Source organism: Penicillium macrosclerotiorum, assembly GCF_028827735.1.
Source record: "Penicillium macrosclerotiorum strain IBT 26536 chromosome Unknown utg000003l_segment0_segment0, whole genome shotgun sequence".
NCBI classification, from domain to species: Eukaryota; Fungi; Ascomycota; class Eurotiomycetes; order Eurotiales; family Aspergillaceae; genus Penicillium; species Penicillium macrosclerotiorum.
The window spans coordinates 2,441,302-2,458,190 of record NW_026643083.1 but is presented as its reverse complement, the minus strand read 5'-3'; the positions used below and the strand labels follow the sequence as shown (position 1 = coordinate 2,458,190).

The window sequence follows — 16,889 nt, the reverse complement described above, 5'->3', positions numbered from 1 at the left end:
AGAACATGCTAAGTATCCCGTATTCTGTGGTCGGAGATGACCTGTCTCAGGAGTATGTAGTGTAGGGAATGGTAGAAGGACAAGATTTCTCCCTTGAACTGCCCTGGAACTTCGCAAAAAAACGGCGTATTCTAGCACCATAACTAGTCCTCATGCACAAAACGCAATCCTCCATATCCCACTAAAGTGAACGGTGCCCAGTAAAAGGGGCTGGTCCAGTCCAACTGGTTGAGAATCATCTTCAATGTCAAGAGAAGAAACTCTGCGTCGGGCACAAATTCCGCTGGACTCTGTCCCTCATGCCCGCTGGAGGTCCAAGTATCCAGCATATCATCGAGAAATAAACTAGCTTTTTCTCCATCAAGTTGTAAAATATCAATCTGCGCCTTTCGCATAATCTCCGCCACGGCGAGGTGGGGGTCGCTTTTCAGATGCCGATAGAAAAAGGTCATAACTAACATGGAACCAAAGTCGCTCACTTTCCAAAGAGATCCAATATAAGCCTGACATCCAGTGCTTAGAACCACATGAGAAAACCCCAGAACTTCACTGCCAATAGTGGCCTTGCCAAGTCCACTGAGACACGCAGCAAAAACCAGAAGGTTCACGCGGCTTCGAATTGCAAACATGTCGGCCACGCGGAACTGCTCTCCGTCTCCAATCGAAATGGATGAGAGGAGAGGATTGCGATGGTTAACATCTCCATGAGTCCCGATATGCATGATCAATGAGTCTCCCTCGACGTATTCACGAAAGCTTTTCCTAGTCATATGGGATGCTTCAATTGGCCATGTAGCAAATAATCGAGCTATATTGACTGCCTCAATGCCCGCCATGTGCAAGTTGACTTCTTTGTTGCTTCTAGTTGGCTCCAGTGGTTCTGGCGGTCCTTCGGTAGGGGATTTCGCTAGAACCGATATTGTTGGCGCACGGGATTCCGACTTTCTTTGGGAAAGATAATGCAAAACAGTCAGACTTGGAACTTGAGAGACTGCGGCATGCATAATTAGTGGTTTCCCGTCGAATAAGAGTATCGAAAAGGGAAACGCAGTCATCGGATCCGAAACAGAAAATATGACGTGCGATTTAGTGCGAACAGTGTCAGCGAAAGGTTCTAACACCACAGCGGAAATATCCCTCGAAAGATCATTGAGGGTTCTCTTGCGAGCCTCTTCCTCCTCTCCAAGGTAGCCCGTCATTTCCCTCATGATCTTCATGGCCTGCATCACCGGTCTTCGGATATCGACATTACGAGTAGTTCCTCGTTGTGTTTTCTGTATCCCGTCTCGAGTTACTGCAAATGCAATAAAGCCTCGTGCGCTGAAGGTGGCTTCAATAACAACAGAGTTGTGGTCAATACTTTGGTATAGCAGTTTTGGTTCAATCGTGGAGTTGACTGTCTCGATGAAGGCGGTTGCAGAAGATATGGCTCCATCCTTTTCCAATGCTTTGATCTCTTGGCCAAGCTGTGAAACTTCTTTCTCTTGTTCAGGACTCAAGGTTTTCAAGGCAAGAAGTGATCGTAGGAGTCGCCTTTTTTGTACAGCTTCCGATAGATCTGCAGTTTCAGGAACCCCTGGCATCCCTTTGGATTGACTCGCTTGTGCCTGCAAAGACTCGAGAACCGACCGAGCTCTACCCATCTCAACAAACAACAATGCATGCTCAATCCATGAGATATCCCCAAAGTGACCGAGTTCATATCCAGATAGTATACTAAGCGGAAGATTTGACTGGTTGCAATCCAGGCAGATTCGAGCGAGATTGAGGAAAACTTCACTGCCCCATCCTGCTGCCGAGTTACCGATACGGGCGTCCAAGTCTTTTGTCTGAATGCGACGGACCTCAATAATCTGGCGACACTCAAGGAGCTTAGAGAAGGACTTGAGGGGCTCCTCCTCTTTCATGATAGTCCCAAAGTGACCAAGTCGGAAAGAATAGTCCAAGGCACTTTCATTCATAGATTCGAAAAAGGTGGGCGCGATTTTAATGATAAGATCGACAATATGACGAGCCCTCGCCTGGTCTCCAGCATAAATAGTAAAAGTTAGGGCATTCTCTGCTAATGTCGAGAAAAAATGACGGACGCCCTCTCCATTCAAGAAACCTTCGAGCATGTCGTTAAAGAGCTGGTTATCGTCAATCGTGCCCATAATCTCACGAGCTTTGGAACTGTCTCCAATACGCTCACATGCCAGAATACGATATAGATCTCTGGAATAGAACTTTTCGAAGTCCACTGACATGTTCACAAAGTTGCGGAGACTTTGTTCTGCCTCCATTATGTCTCCATCGTCCAGCAAACGCCGATACGTAAGCTCCGCAGAAGCAAAATGGACTCTAGCCACATCATCAATCAGATTGGTTCGCCAAAGTTCTTTCACTTGTTTTTGCGAAAATGCATGCCCAAAATGAGGATGCTCCTCGCTGTAGTAATCATCCAGCCTTTCCCGAAATTCTCGAAAGCTCTCCTCATGCTCGACCCAATGAAAGAATTTCTTATTCCAATCATTAAACCCTTGCAGGTCTTCAATACGAATATAAATGTTGCCTACTTTGCGGCTGAAGGTCCAGAGGGCAGTAAATTTGCTTGTGCTTAACGTTGCTCGATCTGCCTTCCCTAAGGGTGTATCAGGGGCAGACTTGATCTTTTCATCAAAATATTCGCGGACACGGTCCACGATCGAAAGTGCTTCCTCAATATGAATCCGGGCGGCGTTGCTATTAAACATTTCGTGTTGCACATTTGCCCGTGAAACTATAGATTGAAAAAGAGGAACGATATCCCCTAGAGTCTCGAAGACTTCGTAGGCGCATTCCAATGCTGTCAAGGCTGTGTCCATATTGGAATATTTGAACCATTCCTGATGAGCATATCGTGATAGAAGCATGCCGATGAAATGTCCCATCGACTCGTTCTGTGCTTCAACAGCCCAAAGGCCAATATTTCTTGCAATACTTTTCACGTTGTGGGGGTTTCCTTTGGTGATGTCCACCATAATTTGATGGCTTTTAACAATTTGGAGATTTGCCTCGTCTTTCCCAAAAAGCTGGAAAGACTGCTGTAGTTTTGCTTCGGAGTCTCCTAGTATCCCGAGAATTTGTTTATTAGACTGTCGCTGGTGTCGTGCAAGGTTATGCAAGCAACATGCTTGTCTAAGCAAAACTGCTGCTTGGCCACGTCTACATCCAGCTGCTTGGAAAAGAAGGAGGGCTTCTTCATAGAGCTCTTTAGCCCTTGGTAAGTATTCAAAGGCCAAATCAAACTCAATAGGGTCCCAGAGAATGTCATTCATGTCCGCAGAAGTCACATCGACAACAATCAGATTCAATGAGAGTGGACTTGCGAAAGGAGGACTGAGCAGATTATCGGCTTCTAAAATTTTGGAATTGGCCATTCCCACGGGGTCATTAATTGTTTGATATCGTTGAAAGAGACCTTCCATCTCTGTAGTTGCAGCCGGGCTCTGACTCGTGAGATGAAACTCCACGATAAGACGGGTCAGGTATGCTGCTATGCCCATCATATCGTACTTTTCAGCCATGGTACGATATTTGAGTAAGTTTTTAGATTGTTCTGCGATCAAAGGCACTATGTCTTCCTCTGACAGTCCAGCTCGTCCACCTGGGGAGAGGGGATGAAATTTCGCCGTCATATTCCGGGCTTGAATAGGAAACCACTGCACCGCACCCAGAATCTGACACAGGCCTTGGTCGCGAGGGATACCGAGTGGAAGGTATTTATGGACATTCGCCATAAAAGTTTCAGTTATTTCATTAGGGCCAATGATGTTGCTTAGCATCGTGAGATTCACGGGTCTTGCCCGTTCGTGATAAAAGCGAACATTTGGAGGATATCGACGGGTATAGTCGGTCAGAACTTTGTAATTTGTGTACCGTAGTCCCCATTCTTGAGGTACTTTATCCAAAATTTCCTTTAGCGTTTCAAGACTGCGGTAGGCATCGCTAAGTCGCCCTACTAAAATCGAGTATATGGCTGAGCATCTGAGATAATCCGCATGAACAGCCGGTTCATCGAGTGGTTCGGTGTCCGGCCGCGACTGCTGCAGATAGTCCCATGCCGCATCTAAATCACCTCTATATTCCTCTGGGAAAAGAGATCGACCGCAGAGGTCGATAAAATGTTCAAAGTCCATGCTGGTTTGCGAAAACCGACAAGGCAGTCGCGAATTCTGCTATGGGACTCAAACGTTCTTGAGGAGGGGACAATCTCGCCGGAGGGTCCGAAATACTAGCAGGGCAACCCCTTATAATAATGAACATTATCATTCATCATAGTGGGGGTGGCTATTCCTACGCCCGGAACTGCTACGTTATCACTGGACCCTGGACCCTAAGTCGGGCCTCGCCAAAAATTGCCCCTTTCGAGTTAAACAGGTAAGCACGGGCGAAGTGACACTCCGCGAAGGCAGCAAAGCAAACGGAACAGAGTAAAAGGCGACTGAAATGCCACCCGAAATTCTTTCCTCCAACTTCGTGGTTCCCGGACCGCTTTTAGGCTTGGCAATTGATCTATAAGGCTTCAACGATATGGGGGCTGGCGATGACTCGTCCTTCTTTCTTTATGGTGTTGGGGAACGGCCCGAGGCCCTAACCTTGGGTTCGCTGGTACTGGAAAAGTACTGGCAGCCAATGAATGCGCGCCATTATGCACACGATTTACTCAGGTACGATTTTCCCGCTTTTAAACCCCGACATAGCCCAACCTGATGCATTGGCTCGTTACAGCGATGATGCTTTGGAAGAACACGCCTACACAACAAATCTAAACAATGTGATTTTCCATGGGTATTCCCGCGTCACGCCTTCTGTAAGCGTCGATGGCGGCGATATTGTCAATCTTGGCCTTGCATATAACAAGGATCTCGAGCGAATCGTAGTTGCCGAGAAGGGAATGCGCATGATACTCAAAGAGTAACTCTTTTCACATTTCCCATTTCCGTGATGTCCGGTCTCACATACGCATATAGCCCCGAAATGTTCCTCACAAATAGTGTGTTGAAAAGTCCACTCGCACAGCAGAAGCTGAAGTTGTGGCTGTCGGCTGCTTACAGCGCCTATGTCATCAACTTTAAATTTGCGCGGCGGCCGAAGGTCTGGTTGCTGACCGGCCTATATCTCCTAGAAGGAGCTCGAACCATCGTGTCGAAGGGGCAATCCGCAGAGGTATCGGCGGGTATATCATCTGGCCTTGTGGGTGCCTTGTCTGGTGTTCCTGTTGGAGGGACTGTCAGTTTGGGTGTGGGTTCATCTTGGGAAATGGCTATGGAGGTTGCCGACCCACATGTTTGGGCGGCTCAGTTTCGTCTACTTGATGCTCGGTTTATCAAGGTGGGTAAAAAAGGCATTGACGAGGTAAAGCTTCCTGCATCCATGGGTCTGTATCGAGATGTGATGTCTGTGAACACCGCTCGAGGAGGAGAGGGCAACTCGGTTGAACTTGGCCTTGAGGAAGAGCAGGAGCATTCCAAAGACTGTGTTGCAAATGATCAGGAAAGCCAAGGTTTGGAGGAATATGAGAAGAGGCTTGAGCAGGCAATCAAAATGTTTGAGAAGGCCCCAAAGCATTTCCTACAGTGAAAGACGAATCCGGTGGGATTTGACCTTGGCCGATAGAAAATCACTGGTTTATATCGACGGACACGAGCAGCAGTTACCAACCATATCATACTTTTCAGCAGATCATGTCCAGCGTTTATGTCATTATAAACTATGTTCAATAAATGTTATGCATCATATTAAGCCCAAATAAACAAACTCCACATAATGACCGAAAACTCAAAAGAGAGGAAAGGGGTATCAAATCAACAAGAACGCCTATAGTTTTCGGTTTGCAGAGGCCTGCATCCGCCTCATAGCTTGACGATGCAGATCCGTCATACTTCCGCGCTGCATTCCGTCTGCAATCGCATTTCCAACTTGCGTAGCGGATGCTTCTCGCATCTGCTGCATCGATCCCCATAAGCTTCGCGGTCTCTCAGGACTTGACGCACCGAGAGGAGGCGAGTTGAAAGCCAAGGGGTCACGCTTCTGAGATATTTCTTCTCGGACAGAGTGTCGCCATGCTGCCATAACAGCCGCGTTTCTTCCTGTTTCAGCAGTGGTATGCTGAGATGAATGTGCAGGCTCAAGGCTCTGAAGGCTTGCTAAAGATGGTGACTGGAAAGTCTTCTGCTGCAACATGGCCCTTCGTTGAGATAGTGGGAGATCATCTTCATCACCAGCGGAGGTCACGTCGAGATCCTCGTCTCGTTCTTCGGGGATAGACAAAGGCGGCGAGGCCATCGGAAACGGATCAGCCAGAGATTGGCGCGACTGGCTTCGCGAGATATATGGGTCGAAACGAAGGGAGGTAGAAGACATCCTGTTCCGGACCATATTCTCACGGACGGCAAGAAGTGGTGCAGGACCGCTCCACCGCGGTGAATCCGTAACTTCCTGGCCTTCATGCGGCGCGGTAATTGTCAAAAATGGTGTTGATGGGCTCCTGGGTTGACCCGATCGTTCGTCGTGCTCCTGGCGTGGCACCAAGGAAGCGGATGAGACATTTCGGGACAACGGTGCTGGAGATTTGGCGCCCAAAATGCTTTGGAAGCTATTTCGGCTCTTGGATCGAGAAGCTTCGGTGAAGCCCGCCCCTGAAGTATGGGAACTTCGCCGAACCTGTTCCGGGCTTTCTGGGGTCTCATTGAAGCTCGACGTCGCAGGAGGAGGATGGGCATTCATCGGCGTCTGCATGAGGCTTTGGATGTCCACTGGCGCCGGAGCTTCTTCGGCATCTCCCTCGACGGCATTAATTTCATAGTCCAGTGTAATGGGCTCAACATCCGGAAGCTCTGCGTCTGCGAGATGTTTGGCCCATTCGTTGGTGCGGAAGGAATGCACAATCTTTGACGTCTGTGCAGGAATATTCTTTACAGTAGAAACATCCAATCTCGCACTCTCCATCTTCGATGGCGGTGTTGATTGGGAAACAGAATCCGTATCGGGTTGTTGAGGATCTCCATCTACCTCACCCGGGACATCACCGGCAATGGTCGTCTCCTTGACTGGAAGCTCAGTGGCTGTAGAATCTTCTTTAACCCTATTGACCTCTTCCACAGAAGCTGCGAGCTTGGGCTCTTTGTCGGCGGGTGGCTCGGTTTGCGGGTCAGACGTAACCCGCAATGTGATATTGTCGGGCTTCGAGGGCGGGCTCTCGTCGTGAGAGTTTGACTCCTCCGCATTTACCTGGTTTTCATTGCTCGCATTATCCTCATGGATTTGGAACTCGCTGTTCTGTTGTGCTCGCTCTGCTTCATTTACATCGTGTTGGCCGTGCGAAGGCTGCGATTCCTCTTGGAGTACGTCTGCACTCAACTCGATATTTCGTGATTGCGAATTGAGTCCTGCTTCAGTCACCTCGGCGAGAATATTTTTCTTCTGCAAGCTCTTTGTTTCCTTATTCTCCTGTTCAGTTTCATTCTCGGCGTCGGCGTAAATGTCTGATACAATGCTCGGGCAACCTGAGCTGATATCATCCACGACGCCAGCAATAGAAGAATTGGTATCGTCTAATACAACCAACGCCTCTTCCGATTGCGACTGAGGGGCATTCTTCGGAACATTCGCGCTGCGCCAAGATAATCTGTTCAAGAGAGATCGACCAGATAAGCGCTTGGAGCGTGGGGAGCCAGGTTCGGATCCAAGGACAGCCCCGTGTTCGGAATCATTATCTTCTCGCAAAGTTTGGTCCAAATGAAGTGTATGGCGTGAGACTAATGACGTTGGTCTTGGCTCGGTCTGCTCTGTATGCTCTGTATGCTGCTCTGACGCAGGCGGGTGTTGTTCTAAAGTGTCGGCTGCAGGGTGTGTTGGGCCCTCTTGCTCTTCATTCACGGTTTCTGGCACTGCCTCCTCCACTCTTCCGCCTTCAATGGGACTGGCAGCGTGGGACCCAGCTGGCATGTCCTTCATCTCAAAAGAATCACCCTTCTCGTTTCCGGAAGACTCAAATCCTTCCGAGCCCCGTCGGGAATCTTCGGCGACTGCAGTCTCAGTCATCGAAGCTGCTTTAGCATCGACACCGTTGCCATACATCTGCTCCCATTCGGCACGCTCCCTTAGGTTTTTTTCTTCCAGTTGTCGAGCGACTTCAGTTTCTGCTTCTTCGTCCTTCTGTTGTGCCTCTTTGCGGGATATCTCCTCTTTGGCCCTGCGTTCTTTGATAACCTTCCATAGCCTCAATTGTGCAATAACACCGAACACAGTGACTATAATAATAATGGCAAGTTCGACCCGGATATCACGGGTGACAGGATATGTATTAGTGTGCAAGGGAAACATATCATCATTTAGTCCTAGAACGCAAGTTAGATCGTGTTGGGGGGGGAGGGCAAGATATTTGACGAAAACTTACCCCAGACATACAGCCAAAACTCCTTCAATCCCGCGCGGCTATAGCAATCAATGCCAAGTACCAAGACCGTCGCACCCGAAAAAGCCGTGCAAAGCATGAGTCCGTATGATCGGGTGTATTGACTGAAGGACAGGCAGTAAAACCCTACTGTGAATGCAATGATGAACCCTGCTCTTGCAGTGCTACCGGTGACAATTCCTCCGGATTTCACGGTGAGGAACCACATTCCGATGCAGAAACCACCCAGGAGGCAACCGAGTCCTTCGGTAATCTCTCGAAACACGAGAGCCAGGCCTCCGAAGATCACACCGGTGAAAAACACGGCGACAAGATATCCTCCTTGGACAGCATTAGTAACTGGAGGATTCATCACGTAGACAATCAAAACCTGAACATTCTTCGGTCAGCTCCAAATTCCATCTGTATATCAATAGAGTGGGAGAAACGCACAGTAACACCCAGCGCGGCAAGGAATGCAGTAGATAGGAATATATAGATTCTAGTGAGAGTTAGAGCCAAGCCAGCGTCTATTTTGATACAAAGCACTGACGATTGTTTTCGGATCCCGATGAAGGCCTGCGCTGCTCCCAGGATCAAGAGAATGAATCCCCCCACTCCTAACGCCGGGGTAATGACTGGTTTGATCGGCAGGCCGCCTGTATAGACTGATTTCGTTCCATTCTGTGAAGCTTGGTCGCTCGATGCCGTGGAACCATCCAGAGACGGAATCGTAGTGGCGATGGAGGTCGAGTGACTCGCCTTCGACGTTGTGGAGGATTTCGTTTCTGTCGTAGTAGTGACGGCTACCGTTGTTTTTGCGGATTCTGTGTGGGTATCGGTTGCCGAGGCCGTGGAGGTTTGACTCGTCGCTGCATTGGTCGCTGTGGTTGTTGCTTCGTTGTCTGCTCTTCTATCCAAGGTCGCTATCTCTTCGACCTCATACTGCCCATAGTCTAATACCGGGGCCGCGATTGTCTCACTGCAATGAAGCAGCAGAAAGATCAATGTCCAAAAGAATGACCACCGCATCTTGCTCGAGCTTTCACAAGATTTGGTTTCGAGAGAATGCGGGGTGGGGGGGGGGCGCGAGAAGGAGTCCGTATCAACTATAGGTAGTATTTCAAGCGTCGTTACACATATCCGACAATAGAAAACCTCCTATTGCTGCGTATATTGAGTATATTGAGTATATTGAGTAACTGGAGAAAAAACAGCTTTGTCGGAGGTGTCAAGGGCCCAGGTATGACCATCAAAAAGAAAAAACACTTCGAATAGAAAAGGCACGTCGTGGACCCATTGGGCCAAAGGTGATGGAATAAACAGGAAGTCTCGCTATGGGGGCCCAGCCCCGAATGCCCCTACATTTAAACGATCAATGACACCGCTCAGCCGGAATTCCAGAACGGCGCGGGGCTCCCGGAAAGGGCCCTCATTGTTTGGCGTATTTGAGTTTCTTGTTTCTGGCCAGGCCAAGCGACCAAGAATTGGACAATGGACGCCCACGCGAACTTGAGCAGCAGCACAGCTAACGAGTCAATGAGCCATCCGGCGACCCACCGATCGCGAGACCCCGTCGATCGAGCCGGGATCAGCTCCCTACTGGTGCGTTAGTGGCGGCCCCTCGCGACGAAAGGAGATTAGGAGCTCCGTCGTTTGCTGGGAATGGGCGCCGCCCGCTCTCCCACTAGCTAGGATTTTTCTTTCACTAGCACTTAAGCACTAGAGTGACGAGGGTCTTTCCACTCGGCCCTGATAGCCGGCCATTGAGCCAAGTTCTCTCCGTTATCGAGGGCCTGTTCAATCTACGCGTACTAACTACTCAATCCCTGTCCATCATGCCATTACAGCACGCATGATGACTGGACCCTCAATGCTGATCCCATCCCCTGGTCAACAAGTGGAATGCGGGACACCAGCAGAGCTTCCCTGATCGATCACAATTAGCCCCTGATATTCTGATAGCAATTGACCGGCCATCTCCCCTGCCCGTGGGGATTCCGTTCTATAGACCAGGTCATAATTATTGCAGTGGGAGCCTTTCCAATAATTACTGACTGTCCTAAAAATAAAAATACAACAAATTGGAGAGAGCGCGAGAGATCAATATCCGACAGCTCTCAGGGACGTGAGGGTAACTCGGAGGTATCGGCGCCAACCCGCAACTAGGGGTTCCTGAGTGGGGCTTGGCACTCGATCTGTCGAGTTATCGTTTGGATCCGTGCTTTGGTGTTGCTGCAATGCAGGTCCCAACTGGCCTATCACAACGGGCATCAAGCCACAGTGCCGAGCTGGCAGCATTGTTCCTGGTTTGGGCATAGAATTTGACTTTGCGTTGCCGAGTTTTGTTCTGGCCCGGGATGCGTCCGGGATGCTGCAGGCAAGGGACATCTGCATCTGAGACACCAGACTATCTTTCGTTTGGCACCACTCACTTACCCTGTTGCCCAAAATGAATGGCTCCCATCAGCGGGCGAGATCGTCCCATATGGTTGAGACTTGTTGGGCGAACATGTGGGTGCTGAGTTGTTCGTTCCCCGTCCCTCTGGGTAGGCGTCCTAGGGCACATACTCCATACAGATATACACGTGGACAGAGTGGTCCTGACCGCAATAGATCGGCGATGGATGATTCGATGTCTGGGGAAAATATACGCAGATATTGGAGTATGACTCGAAAAAGATGAAATACTAGGGCAGGATGTTAAGTAAGAAGCCAAATAGCAGACATTGAACATGGGCGAGAGAGAGTAGGCTGGCAGAAATATATAGTTATAACCGCCTCACTCAATACTCCCTAAGTGTTCTGGACTAAAACGTATGGGTCTCACGTACATGCAAGCCCAGCAGTCCAGATGCCGACTGGTAGCAAACGGTCTACAATACATTATAAGATGCCAATATTTTGTACCAGTCTAACGGGGGGCAAACGAGCTTCGGAGATTATGAAGTTGGAGCTGTGGGACCCAACCGCAAGTTTGGAGCTGGGTGACTAACTGAGTGAACTGGCCCGAAGGAGTATGAAGGCCTGAATTATATGGCCAGAGTTGAATGCCTCAAAGGCCAGGCTTGAAGCCCCCACAAGCCATAACGATTATATTCGATCTTTAGATCAATAATGCTTCAAGTTGTCCGCTCCAAGCAGGCACAATTATTACAAATGTATTGCTCAGGCTATATTTTTCGAGAAATAGATAGTATGAACTCACGTAAAAGGATCTGGCAAACCTAACCTTTCTATATTTTTGCCTCCTAGAAAGATTGCAGAAGCGAAGTATGATGAAGCTCGTGATCGCAAATGCACCAAATTCTTGCTACAGCAACAGAATGATTAAGCCTCAGACTGGAGATACCAGGATGTTCCAACTCTCTGAGAGAAAGATCATCTACCACAAGCCTCTCACCTCATCTAACGATAGAACTATAGAAGGACAGAATGGCCATTCAGGCGACAAGATCATTAGTGATGAAACATCACGTGCCCGGCGCCGGTCCTCCCCACATGTACAGGGGGGGGCAGAGTGGTTCAACTGCGGCTTGCGATCGAAGCTTCTCTAGAAAGCAAAGCGTTTTAACTTCATTTCATGCTTTCCGTGTGGTGAGATCATGGACACCTTACCATATCTATTCCTCCCCTCCTAACACACCTCCGACCACTACCAGAACCTCTTACCAATCCACATCGGGCCTGTACCTATCTTGCCCGCTATGGATGACCTCAACGGGCTGAGTTGGTCTTCCAATTCAGATGGCCCCGCGAACAAACCTCCGCCTATGAGTTCTGGCCTCTTTCCCAGTGTTCGACCAAATGGCGCCTCTGGCAGGTCCACTCCGATGTCCGCGACGTCAAACCGATCCAATTCCCCCGCAAAACCCGCCACATCCACCGGAGACAGCTTTGCGAACCTAGTGTCCTTTAATTCCTCTGCAGCCAACAAGAATCTTTCTCTGCTAGAGCAACAGAAGCGATTGCAGGAGGAAAAGGCCAAAAAGGAGGCTGAGAATCGCAGCCGGTATGAAGCACAATATGGTGGCCAAAACTCACAGTTCTGGGACAGCTTTGAGCAAGGTCGTACCCAAAGCCCAGGCGTTGCTCCCCCAAAATCACAGTCTGTATCGCCACCGGCTGAAGATGATGATATTCTCGCCGCATTCAATGCCACGGCGCCTGTCGACGCATCGACTCATTTTCCAATTCCTAGCTCCAATGCTTCTCAAACTGGAACGAACTCGCGGCAGGAAACACCCAATGGCGGAATCGTTATGCAGGATAATACCGGGAACATAGGTGCATTTGATGATGATGATGACGATCCGTTCGGCCTTAATAATCTGAAGCCGAAAGCGCCTGCTCCTGCACAACCACAAGATGATGAGGATGACTTTCTCGGGTTGTTAGGCAAGCCGGTGTCTGAGATTCCTCGCCAGCAAGCACCTCCAAAAGCAGAGCCATCCTTCAGCCATGATCGCGATGAGCACAGCGCATCTCCTATGCCCTCGAATGAAGTTGACCGAGCTATCGCAGAGTTGGTTGACATGGGGTTTCCGGCGGACAAGTCTCGACAGGCCCTCAAAACCACCCAGTCAGGAACAGATGTCCAGGCTGCAGTTGGCTGGCTTCTCACACAAGCTCATGCCGACTCTCGACAGAAATCTCAGAGCCGGTCTCCGGTGCCTGATCAATCCAACCGCCGCATGGAGCGAAGCACCAGTCGCCAGCGTAAAGCGCAACCCCCCTGGACGAGGGAAGACCGATCGAATCCTTCCCGGTTGCGTGAGGATAGTCGGAGCCCAGGGGCTGCTGAAAAGGACCCGGCTCAAATCGCATCTCAACTTGGGAACAACTTGTGGAAGACCGCAGGCTCCCTCTGGAAGACGGGCAGCAAGAAGTTCCAACAGGCTGTCAATGAATTCAATGCAGACCATGATTCTAACAATCCTAAATGGATGAGGGATGCGTCTGCGTCACGAGAGGAATCTTTTGCCCCATCACAACCTGGGCGACGCGCGGAAGGAAGGCACCAGCCCCAAGAGCAGCCTCAAGATCTCACCTCGGAGGCCATGCTCCTCGAATCTGGGGACTCAAGGCCCCAAAAACCTCCTCGCCCACAAGATCATCACCAACTCGTTTCGGCAGGGGCGCTACGCGCCGTCAACCCTCCCCAGCCACCCAACAAATGCAACAACCAAACTTCCTCCAGCGACCATCACGACCAAGCTCCACAGAGCCCAAGTCACGCTTGTCACGCTTTGCTGCAGAGGAGCAGTCGGCTCAAGCGTACGTTAGTCCAGCTAGACGCAAACGGCCGCAAGCACCGCCAGCACCTGAACCGAACGTCGATCTCTTTGAGTCCTCGGCCCCCTCGTCGCAGCGGACTCAACCCAGCCCCCAGCCAGAGCGACGCCACCTACCACTCGCCCTGCCTCTATCCCAATACGGCCGAAAGCACCGACACGGCCTATTCCACCCGTATCTGCAGAGGCTCTGCAGTCCACACACCGCCACCGCGAGAGGGCGGCTGAAGCGTACAAGCGGGGCGACTATGCAGCTGCACACCAAAGTTTCTCCACCGCTCTTGGTATGCTTCCAGACCAGCATCCGATCACGATCATCGTTCGCAGTAACCGTGCGATGACTGGGCTGAAGGTCGGTGAGCCCAAGTCTGCAATCGATGATGCCGACATCATTTTGAACCTGATTGGGCCGTCAAGAGGCGAAGATGAAACCATTGATTTAGGAAATGGTGAGCCGGCCAAGCCAATGAAGGACTTCTTTGGCAAGGCTTTGATGCGCAAAGCGGAAGCCTTGGAGCAGCTTGAGCGCTGGGCAGATGCAGCGCAGGCGTGGAAGCTGGCGGTGGAGTCGGGCCACGGTGGAAGCAACAGCATTCAAGGCCGGAACCGATGCGAGAGAGCTGCGGGTATCAGCAAACCTCCCTCGAAGCCGTCTGCGCCCGCGAAGAAACGCCCATCTCCTGCACCCAAGAAGACATCTGCTCTGTCGGACCTGAGCGGTGCATCCGCGTCTGGGCAAGACTCAGAAGCCGTCAGTCGTTTGCGGGAAGCCAACAAAGCTGCCGAGCGTGCGGATGAAGAGAAGTTTGCATTGTCAGAGAGTGTTGATGGAAGAATTGCCTCTTGGAAGAACGGAAAACAGGACAATCTGCGTGCACTGCTTGGTAGCTTGGATACCGTGCTCTGGCCTGAAGCCGGCTGGAAGAAGATAAACTTGTCAGAGCTGGTTTTACCAAACAAGGTGAAGATCCAATACATGAAGGGAATTGCGAAGGTTCATCCTGACAAGGTATGTTTCAATCTACAAATATACCCCCCGGAGTTGCTGCTAATCAGGCCCAATTAGATTTCTCCCACCGCCACAACTGAACAGCGCATGATTGCGGGTGCTGTATTTGGGACTTTGAATGAGGCGTGGGATAAGTTTAGGGTGGAAAACAACATTTGATGCCGGTCATTTTCTGATACTCTGCCCTGGGATTTTATACTTGTCCCATATTATGATCATCTTTGTTTACTGTCCCCTTCCCCTCTCCTTACTATGTTCATTTTCAGCGAGATTCTTAGAACATAGCACATTGACATATTGCAATGGCTGAAATATGCATGAGATCATGATGTTAACTTGAACTTCCTCGCCTTCGATACTCGATTGACATGTGAGTTGAGTCAGATTTCTAAATCAATAGAGCAATACGTACGTAGTATGCTGGTGTTCATAAAGGGACGCATGTGGATAAAATGGCCCAAAGATGCCCCAAAATTGGAAACGCTTTTAAATCAATTATTTGAATCTAATAGTACAGCATGTATAAAGCCTTGACCAAGCCATAGATCAAGCCTCAGTTGTCGGCTCCTCTGCCGGTTCCCCTGATTCTTCCTTTGCTGCTTTTTCTTGGAGCCGCTGAGCTTTGTATTCTTTCTTCATTTGCTTCTTGCTCTTTTCTGGCTTCTTTTGTTCACCATCCACCTTATTTGGGACCCACATCTGACGGCATTTCTGCTCATCCTCCTCGGACCAATCGCGAGGAAGAATAGCAAAAACCAAGTATGATGTATGTGTTTTGATCTCTGGTTCAGACCGATGGACCACACGGCCCAACTGATATTCCGGGACAGAGTTAGATTGCCATGTGTTGTAGGACTTGGAATTTTCTTCCTTGAGGGACGGGTTGTTTAGAGTACCGTCGATGCGAGCTTGGCGATTTCGTTTGGCCCTTTCATCCTCAACTCGCAGCTTTGCAACCGCTTCATCGACAGATTTGGGGAATACAGTGGCACCACGTACACCTTCGGCATCTAGCCCAATCCGTTCTCGCTTCACTTCAATCCGATTATAGCTGACCTCAACCATGGAAATGTCTAACCAGCCCAGCTGGCGCATGGTGCGGATTGTGCGCTGCACTTGCTCGAGGCACGGGGAGAAGGTGCACAAGAAGACAGGTGAGGACGGATCAAGCGGAGATTCGGCACCCGAAGCAGGCTTGCGCACAAGATGTTTCAAAGCAAGCCATGGAGCGGGCAAGTCCAAAAAGATGGCATTGGCCTTGGGAGACCGGCCCGTCTTCGGATCGCCAAGGAGGAATCCGTCCTCGTAGACGTCGCGATGTGTTACCTCCACTAGGCCATCCAGTCCATGCTCGGTGATTTCTTCTTTCACTCGACCCACCCGTTGTTCGTGGAACTCAAAGCTGCACACCTTTCCGAGCCGGCGCTTCTTGCTCGTAGGCTCTTCGGTCGGATATCCGCTGAACACGGCGCGCACGGCGGCATGGGTGAACGAACCACTGCCTGCTCCCGCTTCGATAATGGTACCTCCAGGACGCGCGCGCAGTCGATGAAGAACGTAGCTGTAGTCCGACATATAGACGACCTGAGTCCGGTGGGGGAGTGATAATGTCCATGACTCCGGAGTCGGGCTCATCATATGGATGAAACCACTGCCGGCAGCGACGGCCTTCTGTGGAGATGCCTTGTCTTCATCAGCGCCGGTCGTGGTCCCCGACGCATCGAGATCCTCCGCCTTGCGCTTCTTGCCTCGACCTTGCCGGCCACGCGATCCAGTGTCGACCTTGGAGGCAGGAATCTGCGAGCCCCAAGGTTGATCGATCAACGTGCTGTGGGGAAACGACCCAAATCGGGTATTAGAGACCTTCCCTTCCTTATAGCCTTGGTTTTCATCGTCAAAGCTGCGGAGAATGGTTGGGATCGTCTGGTCTCGGCGGATATGGAGGAGCGCGAAGTCGTCTGCTTTCGCAGTCGACCCGGGGGTCAAGAAGGGGGACGGCATGTCGGATAAGCTGAAGAGATGTGAGCTGACAAACTGGAGATAGTGCTCGCTCTATCTTCCAGATTGCAATTGTTCTTCGCCAGACGCAATGTCTTGCGTCCAGTCAATGCGGTTGCTGCTTTTGCGCCGAGAAAAAGCTGGGCCGGATTGCCTATCTGGGAAACTAGGG

The 16,889-nt window shown here is 50.3% G+C and overlaps 5 protein-coding genes across 5 annotated transcripts; 2 read left to right on the top strand and 3 right to left on the bottom strand.

Moving 5' to 3' along the window:
* Positions 1-143: 143 nt before the first annotated feature.
* Positions 144-4,157, bottom strand: N7462_003783 (CHAT domain-containing protein; the record flags this gene model as incomplete). The annotated part of the gene is made up of 1 exon (XM_057075509.1): positions 144-4,157. One exon carries the CDS (start codon positions 4,155-4,157, stop codon positions 144-146), a length of 4,014 nt encoding a protein of 1,337 aa, XP_056935014.1.
* A 394-nt stretch (positions 4,158-4,551) lies between these two features.
* On the top strand, positions 4,552-5,601 carry N7462_003782 (uncharacterized protein; the record flags this gene model as incomplete). Its single annotated transcript, XM_057075508.1, has 3 exons — positions 4,552-4,688; positions 4,750-4,935; positions 4,992-5,601. 3 exons carry the CDS (start codon positions 4,552-4,554, stop codon positions 5,599-5,601), a joined length of 933 nt encoding a protein of 310 aa, XP_056935013.1.
* Positions 5,602-5,838: 237 nt separating this feature from the next.
* On the bottom strand, positions 5,839-9,448 carry N7462_003781 (TMEM198/TM7SF3 family protein; the record flags this gene model as incomplete). The annotated part of the gene is made up of 4 exons (XM_057075507.1): positions 5,839-8,360; positions 8,420-8,807; positions 8,870-8,918; positions 8,970-9,448. The coding sequence occupies 4 exons, from the start codon at positions 9,446-9,448 to the stop codon at positions 5,839-5,841; spliced, it is 3,438 nt and encodes a 1,145-aa protein (XP_056935012.1).
* A 2,675-nt stretch (positions 9,449-12,123) lies between these two features.
* Positions 12,124-14,878, top strand: N7462_003780 (UBA/TS-N domain protein; the record flags this gene model as incomplete). Its single annotated transcript, XM_057075506.1, has 3 exons — positions 12,124-13,693; positions 13,767-14,719; positions 14,777-14,878. 3 exons carry the CDS (start codon positions 12,124-12,126, stop codon positions 14,876-14,878), a joined length of 2,625 nt encoding a protein of 874 aa, XP_056935011.1.
* Positions 14,879-15,265: 387 nt separating this feature from the next.
* Positions 15,266-16,720, bottom strand: trm61 (tRNA 1-methyladenosine methyltransferase subunit GCD14; the record flags this gene model as incomplete). The annotated part of the gene is made up of 1 exon (XM_057075505.1): positions 15,266-16,720. The coding sequence occupies one exon, from the start codon at positions 16,718-16,720 to the stop codon at positions 15,266-15,268; it is 1,455 nt and encodes a 484-aa protein (XP_056935010.1).
* Between the last annotated feature and the right edge of the window lie 169 nt (positions 16,721-16,889).